The sequence below is a fragment of the Barbus barbus genome (genome assembly GCF_936440315.1).
Source record: "Barbus barbus genome assembly, chromosome: 50".
Classification (NCBI taxonomy): domain Eukaryota; kingdom Metazoa; phylum Chordata; class Actinopteri; order Cypriniformes; family Cyprinidae; genus Barbus; species Barbus barbus.
Genome location: NC_136728.1, coordinates 2309292 through 2333968, shown reverse-complemented (window position 1 = coordinate 2333968; position 24677 = coordinate 2309292). Strand labels below are relative to the sequence as shown.

At 38.1% G+C, this 24677-nt stretch overlaps 1 protein-coding gene across 2 annotated transcripts in view; it reads right to left on the bottom strand.

Moving 5' to 3' along the window:
* LOC306868019 (anoctamin-3-like) overlaps positions 1 to 24677 on the bottom strand; it is a gene marked incomplete at both ends in the record, with an annotated part of 85455 nt that overhangs the window by 13035 nt on the left and 47743 nt on the right. For both annotated transcript variants that reach the window (XM_079413989.1, XM_079413990.1), the window contains 10 exons: positions 1551 to 1648; positions 2975 to 3032; positions 3250 to 3361; positions 3478 to 3514; positions 4881 to 5045; positions 9637 to 9777; positions 13193 to 13275; positions 19351 to 19411; positions 22303 to 22399; positions 22560 to 22694. In XM_079413989.1, coding sequence (XP_079270115.1) covers positions 1551 to 1648; positions 2975 to 3032; positions 3250 to 3361; positions 3478 to 3514; positions 4881 to 5045; positions 9637 to 9777; positions 13193 to 13275; positions 19351 to 19411; positions 22303 to 22399; positions 22560 to 22694 — 987 coding nt within the window. The remainder of the gene's footprint in view (positions 1 to 1550; positions 1649 to 2974; positions 3033 to 3249; positions 3362 to 3477; positions 3515 to 4880; positions 5046 to 9636; positions 9778 to 13192; positions 13276 to 19350; positions 19412 to 22302; positions 22400 to 22559; positions 22695 to 24677) is intronic.

Here is a 24677-nt window from a genome sequence, read left to right as displayed (position 1 = left end):
ATGGATTAAAATCCTGCAGCGCGCGCAAGGTCCCCCTGCTGAAGCCAGCACATGTCCAGGCCCATCTGAAGTTTGCCAAAGACCATCGCTCTGGAGGCCGGTAGCCCTGCCCCCTGATCCCTGGAGGCCTGCAGAGCGGCCAGCCCCCTCCCCGTTGGATGGTATATGTCGCGAGGACGCGCCTTCCGGAGGGGGCCGTGATGTCAGACTTTGTTTCCCCGTGTCTTGTGTTTCCACGTGCTCCCTGTGTTTCCTTATGCCCTTATTTGGTTTTGTTCCTGTTCCTGTCCCCGTTTTGGTTGATTAGTTTATTAGTCCCCAGCCCTGTGTAATTAATTATCTAATTAAGTCTCCCCTTCATAAGCCCTGTGTTTCCCTGCCTCTGTGTCCGGTCTTATCGTCATTCAATCATCATTCAGTGTGAATTCTATATCTCCAGCGATTCCTGAGTTTGTTCATTAAAAGTTTATGTTTGAAAGAAGTTCCTCGCCTCCGTGTTTCCCTTTGCCAGAGTATTTGCCAATACTGTATGTGTGTGTATTTATATACACGTAATAAAATATACACAGTACACAAACATATTATGTAAACAAAAACTTTTGGATTTGATTAATCACGATTATATATATATGTATATATATACATATATATGATGCTACTTAAAAACTGAGGTTATATATATATATATATATAACTTTTAAGATTTTTATTTAAAGTGTCACTACATCTGCAATCAATAAAACTAAGTACACTTCAGTTTTACAAGGGCAGAGATGTTCCCCCAAAAAAGAGAGAGTTAGGGATTAGAACAAAATAAGTGCAAGTTAATAAAAACAAAGCTCACATTTTTCTGTGAACACTGAACAGAACACAGTAATGCTAATCTAAACTAACATCCCTCATCATGGTTTGCTGACAGTCTGTTAAGTACACTCTGTTGTCGAGGCTCTTTCTGATGAGGCATACATTTCTCTCTGTACTGCAGGGTTGGCAAAATCAGTCAGCCATGAACGCAGTGGACTGGAACTAAGGACAAACTCTCTCTTTGAATGTTCAGTGCAGCAAACATCTCCTGTTCAGGCTAATAATTGAGTAACACAGACCTCTGTGTTCATACACTCAATAACAAAGTCAGATCTTATGAAATAAAGTATATATTTAACAAAATTAAAAAGTACTATAAAGAAAAAGAATAAAATCAAACAAAATGCCATTTACACCAGCTCCATTCGAGAGGAAAATGGGTTTATAAAGAGGTTACTGGCCAAGTAAGAGCAAGCTGACATGCCACCTGTATTGTGTTATACACAATATAAAATACTGTGTGATTATAACATGACAGGAGACAGACTTAACAGAATTCCATCAGTTAATTCGACAATAACAACATTTAGACTGTTAGCAAAGTGTGTTATATTCTGAACAACATTTTCCCAGTCAATGCAACAGTTTAACAATTTTGTGTGTGTGTTTTAAGATTGAAGGGGGGCCCGATCATCATGTTTCATGGCCTCCCCAGGTCTGACACCATGGTGTATGCTGATACTCACGGGTAGCCCAGCTCCATGAAGTTATTCCAGATCTGTTTCAACACCATAATCACTCCCATCTGTAGGCACAAGTCAATCAGACAACCACTGGGATGACACTAAAAAAAAATAAACATATACATTTCGGTTACCCTTGTGAAACAGTATTACACTTTAACACATTTTACAAAAAATACTTGTTATGGAAATAATAAACTTAAGTGTAAACTGAATGTAATGTTCTTTAAATGAAAATATGTTATAGCATTTTATAGTCTAAATTTATAATAAATGCATTTAATATAATTTTACAGTGTTTTGACCCACTTAAGGACTGTATAGGGGTAGTACTTTATTTTCAGTCCGGTTCCGTATGTACATACCATGTAGCTGTTACAATAACTAGGTACTAACCCTGAACCTATCCCTAAACCTAACCTTAGCCCATATAGTTACCTTACATTACAGTACCTCATATATAAGTACACTGTAAGTACATGTAGGTGCACATACTGCAAATAAAGTTTTTCACAATCACTTCTATTGTCTTTGAAATACGCTTAAAATGTTCTGCTGAATGTACTGACAAGAATTCATGGTAAACTAAAATATATTACAATGTAATTTCCATTGACACTCATATGTGTATTTAAATATATTTATAATAATTACATATGGTTACACTTTTTTAAGGTGTCCTTGTTACAGTGTAATTATACATTACAGTACTGAGTAATATTAATTAACTACATGTACTTACTGTATGGTGAGAGTTAGGATTGGGGTTACTTGCATGTAATTATGCATAATCGATTGCTATTAATTTAGTAAGTACATGTAACGCGTAACAAGGACACCTTCAAATAAAGTGTTACCTTACATATTAACTTTTAATTGGAATAACACAAAATTATAATCCAGTAGTCTACATCAAGATAAGAGTACTTCCTTAAAACACAACAAAAAAGAATAAAACAGTGATTTAAAATGTACTTTATAGTAAAACTTTTAATTTGATAATAGCCCTTTTTTAAAGTAAGTAATGTCTCGGTAATGTAATGTAAGCGGACTCTTTCTGTAATTACACTTAAGTGGCCTTTTATTTAATTAATATACCGTATCTTCAAGTGCAGTTCTTAAGATTACGATTTCTAAGTTTTGAAATTCAACACAATTAAGCGCATTTGCTTTTCACAAGGGTGGTTTTGATTATATTACATGCTGTACACAGACCAGATCTAAAACAGTACGCTAGTGTTTTGAGCAACCACAGTTGTTATGTTGAGGCAATTATGAAAGAGTCTGCACTGAATAATGACTGCTTTTATTGAAATCTCATGCTAGTTGTGTAACTGAGGCAGATAGTTGAAAGGGGGATGTTGATCATGCTGAAGGGCAATAATAAGCAAGTGTGAGAAAACTCATTACCGCCTCATCTCACCCACCTCCTCCATCCTCCACCGGTTAAACAGCTTATTATAGTCACCCGGCCTGCCAGCAAACCTGCGGAATACAAACACATGTGAAATTAGCTTTGAAATTCAATTAGCCATGCTATTGTGGGGGTGCGGTTGTGTTAGCATGTGCGCTAGTGCTATGAAGTTCCTTTGTGAGTTAATGGCAAACAGATCTCAAGTGGTACAATCTGGGCGAATGAAAGCAGCAAAAACAAGTAAACCAAGTACTGAACAATACATCGACAAGATCAAGAGCTGCTTACCTTCCTAAAAAAAAAGCGATGTAGAAGGTCGAGCTGTTGAGATTGACGAACTGGAAGAGGAACATCTTGAGGGAAAAGCTGTTTTCCCATTCTGACTCTGTCCGAGGATGTTCTAGATCACAAGTGAGCGGTACTTTAGCCATGCACTGCATGTTACAGGCAGGAAGAAAGGTTCTCACAGAGTGAAGACCCTCAATCAATAGTAACCTTGACTGAATCCATACTTACCCAGGTTTGTAAGTAGGTAGGCCACTTTCTCATAGACCTGATGGGTAAAAGAAAATCGACTCAGTACCGTTACAGAGAAGGATGAAAATAAATAAATAATTGCCATTGATTTACAAACGATGCCATAAATAATACATTTTATACATGGTTTATAACAACCAACAAGTTTTTATTATAATATACACTACCACTCAAAAGTTTAGGATCATTCATTCATTTTTAAAAGACATTAATAGTTTTATTCTATAAGTATGCATTTATCAAGAGGGACAGTGTAATGTTACAAATTATTAATATTTCAAATAAAGCTGCCCTTTTGAACTTTCTGTTTATCAAAGCATTCTAAAAATGTGTTTTGGTTTCCACAAAAATATGAAGCAGCTCAACTGTTATTAACTGATAATAATGTTTCTTGAGCAGCAAATCAGCATATTAGAATGATTTCTGAAGATCATGTGACGCTGAAGACTGGACTAATGCTGAAAATTCAGCTTTGATGGTCACAATACATTTTACAATATATTAAAACAGAAAACTGTTCAATTGTAATAATATTTCACAATATAACCATCTTTACTGAAACAAACAAACAAAAAACTTACTATGTACAAACGTTTGAAAGTTAAGGTAAGTTGCTATATTTCCAACTAAGTTGCCATGTTATTATTAGAGAAAGTGGCATTTCTATCTCATGTCTTTAAGAACATAAAATTGTCACATTGGTGCCACACAGAAATGGAAATTAGGTTGTAACCACTCAGAAATTCACTCTTTTATTGAATCAACGACTTGCTGTTTTAATGATGCGGGCAGAACGCTGTAATAAAGTTTATGTTTGCTAGCAATCGCCTTTTTATGTCTGCGAGCGACAGCATGTAATAGTAGTCAATCATTTTGATGATTTCATTTTGAGGCTCTGGCTTTTCAGAATAACCAGAGCAACATATGAGATGTTATTAAAAAAAAGAAGCAAATGTCACATGACTTTGTTTTCACATGAAAACAGCCAAGCCGCAAAAAACACATTGTATCTCATGGATTAACAACACATAAATTATACTGAATATTGTTGTCATTATTATTATTATTATTAATATGAACAATATTATAATATATTTCAAGATATGCTTTATTTTTCATTCCAGGAGAGAGACAAAATATCAATTTACATTTTCCCAATAAGTTTAATTTTGAATTAAAGTATTTATTTATTTTGTAATAATGGTTTTATTGCTGCAAAGCATGTTTTGCTTTCATTTGATTTCTTGTAGCAAAGCCCTCCAAAAACTTTTTTCTCTTTTTGTGTGAAACTTTAGTGCAAAAACAATTTTTGTTCCGAGGGCCTTTATTATTCTCTGCTGGTCTGAAGAAGAGGCCATTGGGACTAGAGGAAAGACACTAACCACATTCAGAGACATGATGATCATGAAGTTGATGCAGACTCCAGTGCCTGAGGTGGCGAATTGCCAGTTCTTCTTCACAAACTCCCACTGGAAGGAAGCAAACTTCTCCATAGCAATGAGCCTGAACACCACCACGGCAAACACGGCTGTCAGGACCAGAGAGATCTGGAGGAAAGATGACAAGAGGTGAACGAGGTGTCAAACTGGCATATTATAAATAGATGGATATATATTGAAATCTTGCAGAAGTTTCCCTTTTGTTTTGATATGCATTGCCTTTTAATTCAAAGCCACCAGAGGGAGACAGTTATTTATGGTATAGTGAAGCTCTATGATCTCACTAAATAAAACTCACTCAATAAATATCATATTTAAAATGTTTAAAAAATAGGGTTTGCAACTGATGATATGGATGGATACTTATGGATTTTTTCACGACATTCAGTAGTGACGTCTGCGCTCTTTTGCATGTGTGGATACAATATGTAACATATGCATCATACCATGTACAAATGCATCTTATGAGGATAATTTTGTCAGCTGTGCTCAAATATCTGCTATTCTACCTTTTCATGGACTGTGGTGTACATGATTTGGCTTTTGTGTTATTGCAGTGTAATTACACAAAAGATTACAGAGTAATATTAATTGTTCCAGTTACACTTTATTTTAAGGTGTCCTTGTTACAGTGTAATTATATATTTAATTACTGAGTATATCAATTAACTACATGTGCTTACTATATGGTTAGGGTTTAGCCTACGTTACTTGCATGTAATTATGCATAATGTATTGTAATTACAATAGTAAGCACATGTAACATTTAACAACGGCACCTTAAAATAAAGTGTTACGGTCATTGCACACAAATCGTCCAAAATTTTTGCACATTAAAAAAAAAATACAACCTCACATTACGTCGATCACGTTTACACACTGCCTCCCAAATTTTTCCGTCTGTCATAAAAAAATTCAGATCGGGTTCGATTTTTGGTGTTTTTCGCATCCGTGGCAAGCAAACGGCAAAATCCAGAATGGCGATTGACAAGTTCACCCACTTCGTCTCACAGCACAAAGCACTATATATAGTTCCTTTTCAGGAACTCAAGCTGCGTCCAGTAAGAAGCTTTGGGGAACGTCTCCAGCGTGAGCGGCTCTGAATATCGTGTGGAATCAGTCCAAATCATGGGCGAAACGTCACGGGTGGGGTGACGTAATGACCAGCTGGTATAAAAGCACGTGCGATGCAGCCGGCATCAGCTTTTTGTCATTCAGCAAAAGCGCTATGTGTGTGTTGTCCAAACTTTCTGTTTTGTGAGTCTTATTTGGTATTGTCTGTCCTGCCACTTTATAAGCTCCACATAAGGTCTACTTTATCTTTTTGCATATGAAAAAAGAGAAAGCAGTATGTCAAAGAGATATTTAGTCGATCGCTCTAAGAAAGAGGGCGAGAGCAGCTCATGTTTCAGATCATGTGTTCCACCCTGCGGACGCTACATGGTCCCAGGTGATACACATGATCTGTGCGTGGTCTGTTTGGGAGCGGAGCACGCACGGTCGGCTCTTGAGGGAACGTCTTCCGATGCATTTGTTCCGCTCCCAGAAGGCTCTTTTTGACACTGAAGGAGCTTTCACCGGCGTTTCCAGTACTCGTGGGGATCGCAAGTGGATCTGTTGGAGGGAATGGAGATGGGCGAGTCCCTATCTACTTCCCTACCCATTTCGGCGGGCGTTCTCCAGGATCGGAAGCCCGCTCGGCAGTTACTTCTCCCCGGGGAATGGACTCTGCGCTTCTCTTATCTTCCTCTGAGGAGGGTGATTGCGAGAGCGCAGAGGCTCTGCCCCCTGTGTCACCCCAGTATGAGGAGCTGTTGGAGGTGATGACTCGTGCTGTGGCCAAACTAAACATCAGTTGGCCGGCCGAGAAGCATGCTGAGCCGCAGACTAGCAAACTCGATGAACACTTTCTGCGAGCAAAGCGATCACCTCCGACACGGAGCCTGCCGTTCTTCCCCGATCTCCACATCGAGGTGTCGAGATCGTAGGCAAGCCCATTCTCGGCCCGCCTCCTCATCCCCTCCTCTGATTACTATGTAATGTGGGGAGATTGAAGCAGCGCAGTTACAGAGCGATGCCTCGGGTAGAACAGACGCTCGCAAGCTATCTGTCCCCCGCTGCAGCATTGTCTCTGAAGGCTCAGTCCTTGCCCTCCAAGCCGCTACGAACAACTTCAGCGCTTGTGGGCAAGGGGTATGTGGCAGCGGGTCAGGCTGGTGCATGTCTGCACACCATGTCGGTGTTGCAGGCATACCAGGCTGACCTGCTGAAAGAGATGGATGAGCGCGAGGCCATGAGCTCCGATGACATCATGGAAAACCGCTGATTTGAACCGCTGATTTGGCTCTCCGCGCCACCAAGGAGACCGCCGTTTTGGCCGGGCCGAGTATGGTTCTCGGACCTGATTTCTCTCCTCGACGGCTCTCCATGGGAGATTCCCGTCAGGAGGGATCTCCTCTCACAGGCAGGGGTCTTTCACCCCCATCCGGAGTCATGGAAGCTGTGGGTGTGGCCTCTGAGCGGGCACAGCTCATAGCTTCCGGTCTCTCAACCGAGGTTGTTGAGACCATACTCCAATCCAGAGCTCCCTCAACGAGGAAACTGTTTGCCCTGAAGTGGAAACTTTTCACTTCATGGTGCGGAGACCACCAGCTACAACCCTGAACTCTGACACTATCAGACCCCCCCCTCCTACGGTTCCCCACACCCCCAGGACCAGCCACCCCCACCTACTTACAAACTGTGACCAGCACCTCTCACTTGTGCAGCATTGGACTGATCACTACCTCATCCAGCATTGACTGCAAACTACCTCCTCGGATAGTCTCATAAAAAGACTGTTCTCCTGTCAATTTAACAGACTGACAAGCTCTTTTTGCACTACACATATATCTGCACAGTTTTTGTTTTATTTAACTGGTTTGCACTCTATCTATTCTGCCATGTGCCTTATGTCACTTCATCTATCTTTTTTATTTTTCTACAATGTCCTCAGACTGACAAGCTCTTTTTGCACTACACATATATCTGCACAGTTTTTGTTTTATTTAACTGGTTTGCACTATCTGCCATGTGCCTTATGCCACTTTATCTATTTCTTTATTTTTTTTTCTACAATGTCCTTACTTGTATAGCTATAGAGTTGTATGTACATATGTTTAAACCGTATTATCTGTATTTGAACGTGTTTAATGTTAACTGTTTACACCAAGGGTCTGAGGGTAACGCAATTTCAATTCTCTGTATGTATGTGCTGTACATGTGGAAGAATTGACAATAAAGCAGACTTGACTTGACTTGACTTGAGAACAGGGTATGTTCCGAAGGTCCCCTCCTCAGCACCACAGCCTATAGTACTGCAGACTTTCTGTCCTCCTTTCGGGAGCCTGACCAGCAAAAGCACAATTGTATGTGTCCAGTGTGAGCACTGGACACATACGTCCACAGAGCTGCCCTGTGGAGAAAGGCGGACCAATTTCTAGTCTGCTACGGTCCCCCTAAAAGAGGTCTGCCGGCTACAAAGCAGACCCTCAGCCTTGGTCTCGGTGCCACACTTCCTGCATCCCTGCCAGCGTTTTGCTTCATTCCTTGAAGCTGATGCCGGCTGCATCGCACGTGCATTTATACCAGCTGGTCATTACGTCACCCCACCCGTGACGTCTCGCCCATCATTTGGACTGATTGCACACGATATTCAGAGCCGCTCACGCTGGAGACGTTCCCCAAAGCGTCTTACAGGACGCAGCGTCTCGTTCCTTTGAATCGACCCGTGATAATCTTGCTACTCCTTAATAAGGAGCGAAAACTCTCCGTCCTCTCTATCTCAGGATTGGATGGAGCCAATATTTCCTTTCTTTTTCTTTATTTAAGAAGCGAGAGGACAACAAAATCATCCTCAATGCTTGAAGACTCCATTTAGTACTTTTTTTGCAAATTTCCACACAATGGATAAATTAATATGCATCGGACTCAGTGTGCAAGATTTCTGTGCGTGACGACTTTTTAGGATAACGAATATGAAAAAATGTATATGAAAATTTTGGACTCAGTGTGCAATGACCTTTACCCCGAAAACATTTCTTATTGAATGTAATGCTCTCAGCAGCCTGTTATGAAATAAGGGTTACACTTTATGTAAAGGTGTCATTGTTACAGTGTAATTACGCAATTAATTAATGTACTTGTACTTACAATATGGTAAGGGTTAGGATTAGGGTTTGTTTTAGGGGTAGTTGCATGCAATTATGCATGATTTACTGTTATTACTATAATAAGTACATCATGTAGCACGTGAAACAAAGACACTGCGAGATAAAATGTTAAAATATTTTCTAAATATTTTCCATTCTTTCATCTGCAAAATTACTAAAATATTTGTGTAACACTCCGTTTTGCAGTACATTTGTAACACGATACATGTATTTACTATAGTAATAACAGCAAATGATGAACAACTACAAGCAATTAACCAAAAACCAAACTTTACCCTAACTATATAGTGTTAACATGTTAATTAATTATATGTATTTCTACAAGGACATGTCAAAATAAACCAGTGTTTGTGAAATTGTTAAGAAAACTAAATTAAACATAATTGGAAGTGAAAACAGAATAGTTAAATTCAGTTTTCATGACGGGGTGGTGATAATTCTGATCTGCTTGTTGTAGCTTTAGGAAAAATTCGAACACAGAGTCCTACCATGAAGAAGATTCCCGAAACAGACACCATGAGTCGGCTGAATTTGTCTGTGAAGGGCTGGAAGGGCTCTGGTTTCCCTGAGATGGGGTTTACTCTCTCCTTCCGGGAGTATTTGGCTTCAAACTGGGGCCGGAGTTCCTCCTTTTTAAAAAAAACACACATCATATTACTCTTGAAAGACTTGCTTGAAGATCTTTTCACATATCTCATGAATGATTCTCATCAAACACAGATGTTCAGCATCATCATCTGTTTTGGTTGGGCATGATGATGTCAATCCAGAGGCTGTTTACATGAGCTGAATGAGTTAACATGAGACACTTCAATGCCTCAACATGAGATATATTTATTAGTACATTCCACAATAATATAGAAGAGATTGTATACAGCAGCAGTTCTCAAACTTTTCAGGCCAATTATCACATCTGATCAAATCACACCATTCAAGAATCACCTAGTCACCAGCTTACTGTTCAATGTAAGAACGTAGGCTAAATATTAGAAACACAAAAATATAATAGGGTTCACTCAAAAATGTATATTCTGTCAGTATTTACTTAACCATTTGTTTTTCCCAACCCATATATCTTTCTTTATTTCATAGAGCACAAAAGAAGATATTTTCAAGACTGTTCATGCTGCTCTTTTCCATACAATGATCTGGCGCTGTTTTAAAATAAAAAATAAAAAACACGCTAAAAATATCATAAAAGTAGTCCATGCAAGTAGTGTGCTACATTCCAAGCCTACAGAAGAAATGTGATAGGCTTATGACCAGGTTTATGACCAAAATCATTACTTAAATAAATATAAAAAAAGTTTTTTTTTTTTGTATTTCTCAAATTTAACCATTTGTGTGCCAAGAAGAAAGAAAGACAAGGACAATGTTACTAAGACAATGTTAGTAGGTAAATAAGGGCAGATCTTTTGTTTTTGGGTGAACTGATTAGAAATTAGAAACACAATATATGGGGGAAGTGAAAAAAATTAAATAAAATGTAATTAAATAAATTTGTGTGGCATAAACATGCCGCCCCTTATCCAGCAGCCATTCCGGTGCTAGTTCCCATTCCATTTCCACCACAGAAAAAAATTAAAAAATAAAATCTGGTTCCACACTGGCCATAAAATATTGTTGGTCTGGAACCAGGAAAAATTACCAATTAAAACGTAGATAAAGTCTAAGCACTACGAAGGAGTTCTTAAATGGACAATAAACCCATAAACATATTTAATAACAATGATATCAGCAATGAAAATGTGTGCTGCTTTTGAATATCTAAAGGAAAATAGAGTGCAGCAGTGATGATGTATTTTTGTATGGCAACATGGAAGTTACATCACCCTGCTTCCCTCAACAAAAAACACAAACCTTATTTCACACATATCTTTTTTTCCAAAAACCCGTTCAGTAAAAATATTGACTTCAGGACAATGAAACCTGAAGAGCTAAAGTGTTAACTCGTTTACCGGTTTTGGCCTACAAAAGTACACCATCCCCACAGGAAGAGAGTTTTGTGTAACCACAGTTTGAGAACCACTGTTATACAGAAACTATAGCAACAGCAGAAATCTATAGGGCAACAAATGCAAACACCAGACGTTCAGCAGGTATCAGCCATATCTGATCGCTTTGATCTCTGGATTATTTTGAGGTGTTTCCTCAAACGCATTACACATTCACACATCACTTCACACACACACACACACACACACACACACACACACACACACACACACAGTAATAATAAGATAAAAACACAGAACATCAATTCGCTATCACTCTGCACATGCTGATGAGATGTGGTTCACGAAGAACTGTTCACACTGAGATTTTATCACGGGAATTTGTGAATGTGAATGTACTTCTAACGGCAGTGTATATTCTCACTACTGAATGGCCAAACATTATTGGTGTGCTATGCAATGGGCCTTAGCGAGAAAATACATTTTCAAATGTGTTTCGATTTTGACAACAAATAATAGATCATATAAATAAAATAAACGATTATCAATTCATGAACTATGTGCACTCAGAATGCAATTTAAGCCTATTTTCACCACTGAATACAAAACCAAAAAGGTAATTGCTACTTTTCTATTCTTTTATTACATTCTTACATTTTTCCTTTGCAAATCTGACCTTTTTTTCCCCTCAGAATTACATGATAAAACTCGCAATTGCAAGAAAAAGTCAGAATTGCGAAATTGAAAGAAAACAGTAAGTCTTTTTTTCCCCTCAGAATGGGACTTTATAACTCACAATTATGGGTTTTTATCTCACAAGAAAAAAATTTAGAATCACAAGATATAAATTTGCAAATTTGAAAAAAAGTCAGAATTGTGAGATATAAAGTCATAAGATAAAAAGTCAGAATAAAAGTTGCAATTCCTTTTTTTATTGTTTATGAAGTGGCAGAAACGGCCTCCCATAGAATTCCAATCCATTGAATGTAGGCAAAGAAAAATAAATTTTCGCTCACAAAGAAACAACATAGGCACATTGGAAATACATGCCTCTACCTACATCTTTGCAAAATGCCAAAAACTTACCTATACATACTATCCACTGTAGTTTCCAGCTGAAATGATCACTAGTGGCAGTAAAACACCAACAGCTTTTATTCCTTTTGATACAAAGTATGATTACAGGGACAGATTATTAATTAATGAAGACTTATTTTTTTGCATGGTTATTTGCACAATATATTGCTATAACCTCAAAACACTTTTACCATAGTGCATGACTTGTAAACTAATATATTTTGATGTTAGCATCACATAACCGGTTCAACATATAATTTTTCTGACATAGTAAACTTGCTCGATAGCTCACCCGGTGGAGCACTTGGGTGCAAGTCTTATGAAACACCATTCATAACCTTTCATGAAAGAGCTCAAAGCCTCAACCAGATGTGTTTTTCATCCCACATTTACTTTTTGTTAACACGTAGGTTAGGGTTAGCGTAAGGTTTAATATAGGTGGTATGCTTTTTTCAAACCCTTTTGTGTCATTTACGATACAACAAACAATATAATAAAAAAAAATGCAAGATTCCTGTTCATCACGTTCAAACTGACATTTCACTTTGAACATGTTACAAACCATGCAAAAAGCAATGTAATATCATTCTGCGAAAACGTTTTTCCAATGAGCCTGGGTTGCCATAAAATGAATGCCTCTTAGGTCTGTTAAATATCTACAGGAGACGGATATGCACGAACTTCAGCTTTTCTCAACAATGGCACGCATCAACAGATGCTTTGTCAAAACTAATCGCAGTCAGTGTGAACACCCTTGAGTCGTTTTCACATTAGGAGCAAGGCATGCACAACACAACATGATACGGTAGGAGGCACACTCACAGAACACACCATGACACAGGTTTTACACTATAGGAAATACAACAGACAGCACATAGATTGGCCACACACCAATTACAGTTGCTCATGAACTTAATGGTCATTTTAAGAGGTCTCAAAAGATTATGATATTTTTAGAGAAACACATTACAATTTCAGCTCAAAGTCGATTTATACAGGAAGCCCGGCTCACCTCTTCTTCCTCCCAGTCAATCAAATCCCAGTCGTAGGTTAGCTCCGCCCTTCTCCTTTTCCAAAACTCAAGGAATACTGTGGCTGTGGAAGCACAAGAGGAAGTGTTAAGACGTCAACACAACAAGAGCTTTCAGATATTTTAAGCTACTAAGCTCACTTCAGTAAGGTGACTAAAGAAGGTCATCTCAGGCCCAAACATACTCGATGCACATACACGAAAACAAGAGCTTTAACATCGCAAGCTCAATTTCAGGCATCATTAGGATCATAAATCTCCTTGCCGAAAGGAACGTTGTTGTGGGCATTTGCATAATCTTTTTCTAGGTCAATTACTGTCAATAACAACTGGTGAGGAAGTTTGTTGAAGTTCAACATCTTTATAGCCCATATATTCCCATTTGTATCCAAAGTTTCGAAGAGTGTAAAAGATGTTGTTGATGTATTTTACATATATTTAACTAAACATAAAAGGGCTGACTGCTTATAAATGCATGTGAAGAATTTGTACATGGTGTAAATAGTCACATGAGCAGAGCTGTTTTGTATTTCCTTCCAAGTTAAAAAAAATCAATATGAAAAACCTGATATATTATAGATACCCACATTTGGTTTATATGACATTTAATGCAATAGTTCTCAACCAGGGAGCCAGGGCCAACAATGGGACTGTGGCAAACTTTAAGGGGGAACCTAGTCCTAAAATGATTTAAATGTAGTTTTTAACAATTTTAATTAAAATGCAAAATGCAAAATCAATCAATCAAACACAGATGTACAAATTCAATAATAAATGCATTATAAATAAACTATATGTGTACAAATAACTGACATTTTTATTTTATTTTTTTTTTTATTGTAAAAAAAGTACATATCAGCTTATACGAAGGCCTTTAAATGTTGTCTTGAGCACGGGGAACACAAATTACACATTTTTCACATTCCAAGCATGTTGGAAAATATAGGAATTGCATTTTCTAGCTTTGTTATTTGATTCTTTCATTTCTCCACTCTACAAGTGTTGATGTTTTACTTTGTTGTTTCAGATACTTTTGTCTTTTTCATGCACATTGTTGGTTTCATGCACAAAATGGTCCCACAAGATATACACTCACCTAAAGGATTATTAGGAACACCTGTTCAATTTCTCATTAATGCAATTATCTAATCAACCAATCACATGGCAGTTGCTTCAATGCATTTAGGGGTGTGGTCCTGGTCAAGACAATCTCCTGAACTCCAAACTGAATGTCAGAATGGGAAAGAAAGGTGATTTAAGCAATTTTGAGCGTGGCATGGTTGTTGGTGCCAGACGGGCCGGTCTGAGTATTTCACAATCTGCTCAGTTACTGGGATTTTCACGCACAAGCATTTCTAGGGTTTACAAAGAATGGTGTGAAAAGGGAAAAACATCCAGTATGCGGCAGTCCTGTGGGCGAAAATGCCTTGTTGATGCTAGAGGTCAGAGGAGAATGGGCCGACTGATTCAAGCTGATAGAAGAGCAACTTTGACTGAAATAACCACTCGTTACAACCGAGGTATGCAGCAAAGCATTTGTGAAGCCACAACATGCACAACCTTGAGGCGGATGGGCTACAACAGCAGAAGACCCCACCGGGTACCACTCATCTCCACTACAAATACGAAAAAGAGGCTACAATTTGCACGAGCTCACCAAAATTGGACGGTTGAAGACTGGAAAAATGTTGCCTGGTCTGATGAGTCTCGATTTCTGTTGAGACATTCAGATGGTAGAGTCAGAATTTGGCGTAAACAGAATGAGAACATGGATCCATCATGCCTTGTTACCACTGTGCAGGCTGGTGGTGGTGGTGGTGTAATGGTGTGGGGGATGTTTTCTTGGCACACTTTAGGCCCCTTAGTGCCAATTGGGCATCGTTTAAATGCCACGGCCTACCTGAGCATTGTTTCTGACCATGTCCATCCCTTTATGACCACCATGTACCCATCCTCTGATGGCTACTTCCAGCAGGATAATGCACCATGTCACAAAGCTCGAATCATTTCAAATTGGTTTCTTGAACATGACAATGAGTTCACTGTACTAAAATGGCCCCCACAGTCACCAGATCTCAACCCAATAGAGCATCTTTGGGATGTGGTGGAACGGGAGCTTTGTGCCCTGGATGTGCATCCCACAAATCTCCATCAACTGCAAGATGCTATCCTATCAATATGGGCCAACATTTCTAAAGAATGCTTTCAGCACCTTGTTGAATCAGTGCCACGTAGAATTAAGGCAGTTCTGAAGGCAAAAGGGGGTCAAACACAGTATTAGTATGGTGTTCCTAATAATCCTTTAGGTGAGTGTACATATATACATGTAATAGCATCTTAGTACGTGTAATCACAGATATACGTTCATCAACATATTACACCAGCTTTTAATGTGCAACCAATCATGATTTTGGATCAGAACTATCCATTTTATAATGTTTCATCTCACTGGTAGATATTGAGATTCTGTGTAGCTTGCAGAATGTTATCAGCTAGCTTATTCAGAAGCATTTTTGTTTTCAGAGCATCACAGGAACCGATTTAGGCACTAAAAAGGAATACTAAATAAATCATAAAATAAAAAGTAAAAATAAGGAAAGTTCTGTGAGGTTTTCATGTTAAATTTAACTGTTAAAAAAAGAGCAAAAACATCTGGGCTCTCTGAGTTCACATGCCCCTCATTTCTACCAAAGGACTGTGTGTCCCACTTTTGTTGAAAGAAAAAGAGCTGCAAGGGAAGAAACAGACTGAGAGACCAAGAGAGACAATGTTTAATTTTTAAAGTCCAGTCTTCTTGCTGAAAGCTGTCTTCACATTTGAGCTCTCAGGATTTAGACTTGCAGATTCATCTGGGTCTCTCTGGCAGGAACAGTACAGTCCCCATCACAGTTCTCTAATAATACACTAATTTGACTTTTGTCAACACTTTGAAGTAAAGCACCAGATTCAACTTTTTATCCTGTATTTAAACATGAACTGAGGTGTCCTGTTTTTTTCAGCACATTGTTTAATAAACAATCTCTTTGCAGTGGGAACAATAATGAAATATGTAATAAAAATTAATCAGTTTCACAAGAAGAAATCCCATTAGCCAAAAAATGCTAACATAAATATTAACGCTCAGCTTTCTGGAGGTATCACCACCCTCCTTGAACGGTTTCGAATCATATCTAGATTGCCTTTATTTATTTATTTCATTATCTACACAACTTCCAGTGTTTATATTTGTATTTGCAACAGTGCAAATTCCATATCCTTCCGTAACAATACCTACAGTGCTTTATGTGCAGGTCAAAGCGGTGCATGGTTATGTTAAGAGTTGAATTGAAGTCCTGACCTCAGAGTCATATTGGCTTTGCTCTCTCAGTCATATCATTCTACCTCTCTAAATTATTTACTCTAGATGGCCATTTCTAAAGCTAATCGGTTGATCATTTACTGTCTCATAGAATAAAAACCCAACAAGCCATAAAACCTAAAATCCATTAGCCATATACATTTCTGAATCAATTTTGTAGCTCATCTACAATCATTCAAGAGCTTCTAGCTATACATCGGTGTAATATGACATATGCATATGGCGATAATGACTGGTTTGTTACCTTTTGTACTAATTATGTAGAAAAACTACAGTGTAGCATTTTACTTTATTTTTTGCAAGCAAGCTGTCTGTGTGTATGTGTGTGCATACTCAGTCCACCTCAACATATGCTACAGTGGGTGGTATGTGCAAGAACGATTAGCCTGGGGTGGAAATGATCTTGTGGGTAATCTCTGCTTTACTGGACTTCAGTGAGGGATTGTCCTTTGAGGCAGTGAAAGAACAGCAGTGTTTAGAGAACTTATTCACCAGCTGCTCCAGGCCAGGGCCCACAGGAGATAGGAGCTGGAGACTAGCACTGTGGCTCCTAACCCTTCCCAAGACCTCCCCCTCCCACATACAGCCTGTTCAGGTTGCCAAACAGGCCAACTCTATTGTCATATTTTGTCATGTCTCTTAATGGGTACTGAATACCATAAGAAAAAGGCTACAGGGTTCAGTTTGCCTTCCATCCAGATTGGTTCAACAACACAGTAGGGGCTTTCGGCGGAAGTTCCCACTTTTTGGCATGTTCACACTGCATGAACCAGGAACGTATTTAGTTCTAGGAACTCCGTTTGGGAGAACTAAATTAGCTGCTACTTCAGAGTTGGGTCTAAAACAGTACTATAGGAACTACCAGTGATGTAAGTATACACTGATTGGCCTAACACATATGAAATATGACACATCTACAAATCTTCGTTCTATTTATTCATTTGTTATATTTACAGTTTCAAACAGGGCCCATGGGTACAACCTGCAACCCCGCAAACCCCTGACTACAGTCAGTTATAGTTTCAAGTTAAAAGTGCTAATGAGGTATTCTAGCATGCGTCTTTATGAATAGAAAGAGTATGTCAAGAGATACAAGAGAAATAATAATAGCTCTGTTTTGTTACCAGAGACATTATATATATATATATATATATATATATATATATATATCTATCAATTACAATTACATGTTAAATTAAGTAAACATACATATTAATGTGTTTATATACATATTAAATTAAGTAAACAAAATATTAATTGCAGTGAATGACCAGTTAGAATCAGTTATTGCAAAAGAGCCAAATAAAGATAACTTGGGATTTCTTCTGCAGACAAATGAGTTTGACACTCCCAAAAGTTTGCAATAAGGACATATATTTAATTGGTAACACTTTAGGGGGGGTTCCCCATTAAAAATTCCCTGGGAAAACCACAGACTTTGCAACACGGTTCCTAATCTAGGACCGTCGGGTTACTTTATTACTGATATCAACCCACATTGGGTCAAATCAAGTCAGCTTCAGTCTCAACCAAGCATTTGGATTGAAACAATAACCCAGCATGTTTAAAAAGTAGGCCTACACAGTGTATGCTTTTTGCTAAATCGCTTGCAAATATAAGAGGGTTGTATAGCTTACATACCACGTAATATTAGAATAGGTAACCCTTAGTTTCAAAATACTTACAGTATTACAATTTTACAGGATATTACCCCTTTATTACCTACACAGAGGTACCGAATAGGTACACTATAATTACAAAAAAAAGTTACACTGTAAATTCTGTTTACTTGCGCAGTACGTTGCGGAATGTAATCTAAAGCGTTACCTTATTTTTCAATATTTCATGTTATGCTCAATTTAGCTACCCTAACTAGTGTAGGGTAGCTAGTGTTAATAGCAAATGTGTCATGCATTGTTTTTTATAGCTATTTTACAGCAGATAAAAATGTGGCTGTGACTAATATGTCACTTATTTAGATCCCACACGTCACCTAGAGTTAAAAACCTGCACAGTATATGACTATGAAAATAAGTATATCAAGTTTGTTAATGCAAACACTTCTACTGTAGACATTCTATTTCAATTTCCTTCTGTAATGCATCATACAGCACAATTAGCATTGCCACAAAGAGCATTAGTGTAAACTTTCAGGTTGGCTGTTGTCATGGTGGAGCAACATTTTTTGAAGACAATTTTTCCGAGCTAGTTAAACAGCTATTGTATTCTGGTTTAATAGCACAGACAAGTGAAAACATCTATAGCCCTGTAAATCCCTCAGAGAACCAGCCGTAGAGTCTCCTGCTCACATTACTTTCCTCTAAATTCACCCCAGGAAAGTGTTTTGTTTGGCTTTAGCCAGTCAATTAGTCTTTATACTGTGCCCACAATTATCAAGCACTTACTCACCTGTGATCGTCGCTAGCAATCCTACAACACTTATCTATTTTTCCCTCCCTCTTTGTGTTCAGAGGAGTAAACTGAAGTTTAAGCACTTTTGAAATATTTAAATGTTTGGGCTGTAAGTGAGGTTTATGGTGACCTGATTGGATCATTTGTTGTAATGTGGGACAAAGCGGTGATTGATTTCAGCTGCTTCTCTTGGGCTTTTGAGTCAATCCTATTATAGCAGACCACAGACTGCTAGATTTGTATTCTGTCCTTGTCCGCTGAAGGAAGCCTCTTTTATAATTACTTAATTTGTACCTCAAACCCAATGCTGACCTGTCAGTCTCTCTGCTGGTGAAAGAGCACTGATTAAATTGAAAAGATTCAGACTCACCCCATATTGCCATGAAGATAGCAAAGAAGACTGTGCCTCCATTATCAAAAAGATGGGTCACCTGTTGGACAGAAAAGAGGCAATGCATTTAAGAATGTATAATTAGAATTAGTTAAATTTGTATGAACTGATAGAAATGTATACCTCGAATGCAATGTAAATCTTTTTTAATAAAGGTATTTGCCAAACATGTAAATGTGTTAGTGAAAATACCTCATGGTTAGTGAAAATACCTCAAATTCAAGCATATGAATTTGTAGGAAATTGCTACTTTAAAATTGCAACTGGGGTAATATTCATAACCAAAGATGTTCCCTTCCAAGGGAACAATACGCTGCATCATGATGCAGTGCTTCCCACACATAGACTTTACCTGGGCAGGCCACCCAGGTATATTTGGTGACACATTTTTGTTTTCATTACTATTATAATCATCTCACACTTTTTTATCCGCCCGAGATAATGAAACCATCCGCAAACGATTAACTGAGGGTGTTGATGGCGCAGTGGATAAGACACATGCCTTTGGTGTGAGAGACCCGGGTTCGAATCCACTGTGAGACACCAATGTGTCCCTGAGCAAGACACTTAACCCCTAGTTGCTCCAGAGGCGTGCGACCTCTGACATATATAGCAATTGTAAGTCGCTTTGGATAAAAGCGTCAGCTAAATGAATAAATGTAACTAGTGGAAAATCTCTCCTCGCCTTACGGGTGCTCTGCGGCCCGGCCTTCTTCAACATGGAACTGTTCTTCGATTAATTTCTTCTGTTCAGTCAGTATATTGTATAAAGTGCTATGTAAATAAGAGTAATGTGCCAAATTACAGAACTTGTGCAAAGATATTCATATCGGTATAATTTTGTTATGTATTTATTTTGTAAGTGTTCAGCACATAATTACACATTGACCTAAACGTGCTCCCAGCAGCATGGGCAGTATCAGGATGTTCTCTAACAGTATACACTGCTCATGTATTTCAAACTTACTTTTACCCCTAAGCAAAGAATGAAAAAGTCCTTCACCATGAGTATATCCAAGCCTTTAGGCCTTAAGGGGTATTCATTCTGATATCAATTTGCAGCAGTGAAGAGGCCAATGCATGCAATTTCATGAGAATTGCCATTTTGTGATAACAAGAGCAACAGAAGGCATTAGCACTGAAAGACCACCTACTCACATAAGCCTTGAGCCAAAAGACAAACTTTGCCAGCTACATAATTCGGAAAAGCCCAAACAGATGCACTCACAAGACTTCACAGAATGTATGGTGTGCCTGACAACAAAACGCAATTACAAAGTGACACAGTAAATAAGTAAGCAATGAAAGCACCAAAATAAGAGACCTCAGGATGAGACCCCAGAGTTCAGTGCAAGGAGTTTGCAATAGGGTTTCCAAAGCTCTCTTGAGAAAAACGTAAACAGATTTGGCAAAAAGTGTAATCGGATGGTATGCTTTCTATGACTGGATGCTGATCTTGAATTGAGATTGAGATTTTAGATGTCCCTCATTATTTAAGGACTATATAGGACTATAGAGTTATAAATGTGTGCCTAAAGGTGGAGATAGGGAGGAGGTGTGCTGCTGAACATATATCAGAGAACATATACCCAGGATAAGGTTAATATGCTTCTCCTGAGCTCGCATTATGAACTTCCTAAAGAAGCAGGTGATGAGACAAAAGACAGAGTTTGTGGTCACCAAAACTCCAGTAGTGGGATGCAGAGAACTTAACTGGCATGTGTCAAATGACTCTCCTCTGTGATATACCTTTAGAGTAGAAAGCCAAACTGATTTGTTGCTCTGACTTCCCAGTGGGCGCTTTGTTTATTGAGGAGGTGGAGATTTTGGCAGAGGAAATCTGTGCTGTAAGTCGTGAGGAGCATCTGAGGGCTTGGCAGGAGGTTTTGTGTACAGCGCATATAATTGTTTATTTAACCTGCATGGTAAGAGTATTTGACATTTAATCCTTTTGGATATGGGATGAATGACAAGACTTGAATGGGGATTTTTTTCAGCAGAGTGCATTTTGAAGCGAGTTTGAAAACCGTAATAGATGTTTTTGAAAGCAGAAGAGTAGCAGGCAGGTATTAAATCCCTTCTAAACTGAGGACTCGGTGGTGGGTTGTAAAAATAATCTTCAGAGGTAAAGATTTTCCCAACATGTGACAGTTGTTTCTCTGGATGTGGGTGGGACCAGTGGGAAAGAATTGCTGAAAGGTGTAAGGACAGTAGCTTACCACTGACCTAAGTCCAGGCTCATGACAGTAGTGGGTTGCCAAGAACGAACTGTGACAATATTGTCTTCTGAGCTATGCAAGAGCAATCTTCAAGCAATAAAACTCTTCTGGGCAGGAACCAATTATGCATGTTCCCACGACACAAAACATATTTTAGTCCTTAGAACTGGCTGCTCAGCTTGGGGAATGTATTTGATTTGCTTGTTGAAAATCCAGGACCAAACCCAAATTTAAAACATATGAATATCTTTGACTTCAGACAAAACAGGCTTTCCTAATGAGTCTAGAATAAAAAACAGACATTCTGTAATCAAAGCTGCTCTGTAAACCATGTCTTTAGACTAAAACATCGAATAGAAACATCTTTTCAGCAAAACAAAATGCATTTGGATTGAAACAGGCAAAGGATCTTTATTTATTTCGACACACAACAAAGATTTATTGTTTTCTTAACTTTCATGTAGTTTGTCTTGGTTTTCTTGACTTTTCATGTTCCCACATGTCAGAATTATGATCTTGACAGATGCCAAGATGCAAACTGGCTCAAGTAAACTGAATCAATGATATTATCGTGAATAAAAATCGAGGTGCGTTTTAAGTGACTGGCTCGTATTACACCAAATCATTAAAAATTTGTTAATTTTACTGATCTTCTAAAATTGTCTAAGGGGTCTTAAGTTGTTTATGCCAGTAGAAGGTGGATGTATGGTACCTTTGCATAGACACAGCTGTCACTCAGCGTCCAAGAGCTGCAGTTGCCTTCACACATGGGGCACATGATGGTGGTGTTGGCCTCACATATCTCTTTACTGAAACACAACAGAAAAACTCATTTGAATCAGTGCTTTATTAGGGAAACAATGAAGACTGGTGAATGAAAATGGCATCATTACAGGTAAACTACTGGGACCTGGTCCAGACATACCGGGGCTTATTCTGAAATAACTAAACATACCTGCAGGGACTAACCTTACTTGGCTGGAGTCCATGGTGAAAAGCCCATAGAGGAAGACGAAGAGGCCGACTAGAGCAGCAGGGATCAGCATACCTGTATACCAGCCCAACCAGGCAAAATAAAGCCCAATCTTCTCCCCAAAGTACCGCCTATGAAACATCAGCATTCATTAGGGCTCCATTCATTTTTATAGCATTTATTAATGTTGATTAATGTTAATATGTACAGTGGTGGCCAAAATTGTTAGAACACTTGGCATATTTAAGAGGTTTCATTTTTTTTTTGTTGAACTGGTCATTAGAATACCTATAAAACTAATTATTGCTGGAACTACCTGCGACGGAAGGAATCTGCTGGAACTCTGAAAATGATGCCCGCCTCAAAGCCCGGCCCTCAACCCCATCCAGCAAATTTGGGGTGAGTTGTAAAATAATCTGGACAGATCTACTGTACATTCAAAGAAAAGTCTTTGGCTTGAGTTGCAGAAGGCATGGGATAACATTAATGTTGATGTTCTCAGGAAATATTATATTGACACTATGCCAGAGAGATGTGCTGCTGTAATTGCTGCAAAATGTGGACATACCAAATATTAAAGTTAAAAATGGATAAAAAACAGTATGAATCACTTCATCTGATATATATTTTTTTGTGCTCAGAGCAACCATCTGCATGAAACATGAAATGAAATCATGTTTTGGAGGCAAAAAAGGACAATATTTTCAGATCTGTCAGGTGTTCTCACAATTTTGGCCACCACTGTAAATAAGCTACTGTCCAATGTCACTAGTGTCTAGATTATGTAGTTTAGTAGAAACCAGCTGTTGTTATCAAGCCTATCAAGCCTATATTAATGTGCTTTTGAGACTACGAAAATTAAATGAATGAGATTTTTCTTTATGCTGAATAAGTGTCTCAAAGTGTCCAGATTATTTTATTTATTTATTTAATAAAAATCAATGTGTACCAAAAACTAATAATTTTTTTTTGGATATGCTACAGAAATAATCATAATAATAAAAAAAACATAAATGCATGCATACATACTTACATAAACTTATACTTTTTTTTCAGTTTAAATATGGCATTTGCTTTTACAGCAAAATTAGCTTTTTAAGTAAATTAATTAATTAAATACAAAAACACTTAGATCACCACATAATATTTAGGTAAATCAATTTAAGAGTTACAGAGGTATAATGCAGCATAAAAAACAACGTAAATAAGTTATCTCATTCCTAAGTAATCTAACACAGGCTTCCATATTTTCCAAAATATATCTAGCTTATCATTACCAATAAATTGTAATTTCCCAATATGAATAATGCCTGCTAGCTCACTCAGCAACACATCGAATGTTGGGACAATGTCAAGTTTCCACCTCTGAAGAATCAATCTCGTTGCAAGAACCATAAATAAAGAAATACCCTGTCTTATGAACTAAAAGAAGGTACAGAAATCACCCCAAAAATGGCAATCATTGGATCTGGAACAATATCTTTTTGATACACTTTTGAAAGCAGGTCAAAAATATCTGTCCAGTACTTATGAAGGTTACAACATTTTGAACGGGGTGGATCTTATATACTGCTGACAAGTGTTGGGCATAATAGTCATCAGTTCATTTTTTTCCCAATTAACAGTAAATCCTGATATATTCCCAAATTTTGTAATAGAAGAGAGGAGATGTGGAATAGACTTACTAGGATTTTTTATAAACAAAAGTATATTGTCTGCGTATAGTGAAATGTGTTGTGGGAGGTCACCTATCGTGATTGGTTGGATATCTGGCTGTTGCTGGATATATGCGGCCAAAGGCTATATCTCAACTGCAAAAAGAAATGGGGACAGCGGACAGACTTGCCTTGTCCCTCTATAAATAGAAAAAGGAGCTGAGACATTATGATTAGTCACTACTGAGGCTTTTGGACAGAAATATATTGTTTTTATCCACTCTCTAAACACATGGCCGAAACCTACTACTTGGTCTACTTGGTCAAATGCTCTTTGTGCATCCAGTGAAATGACTGCAGCTTCTTCTTTATGATTCGAATATAAAACATTGCACAGACGACGTAGATTAAAATACATATGTCTGCTTGGCATGAAGCCTGTTTGATCTGGATGTATAG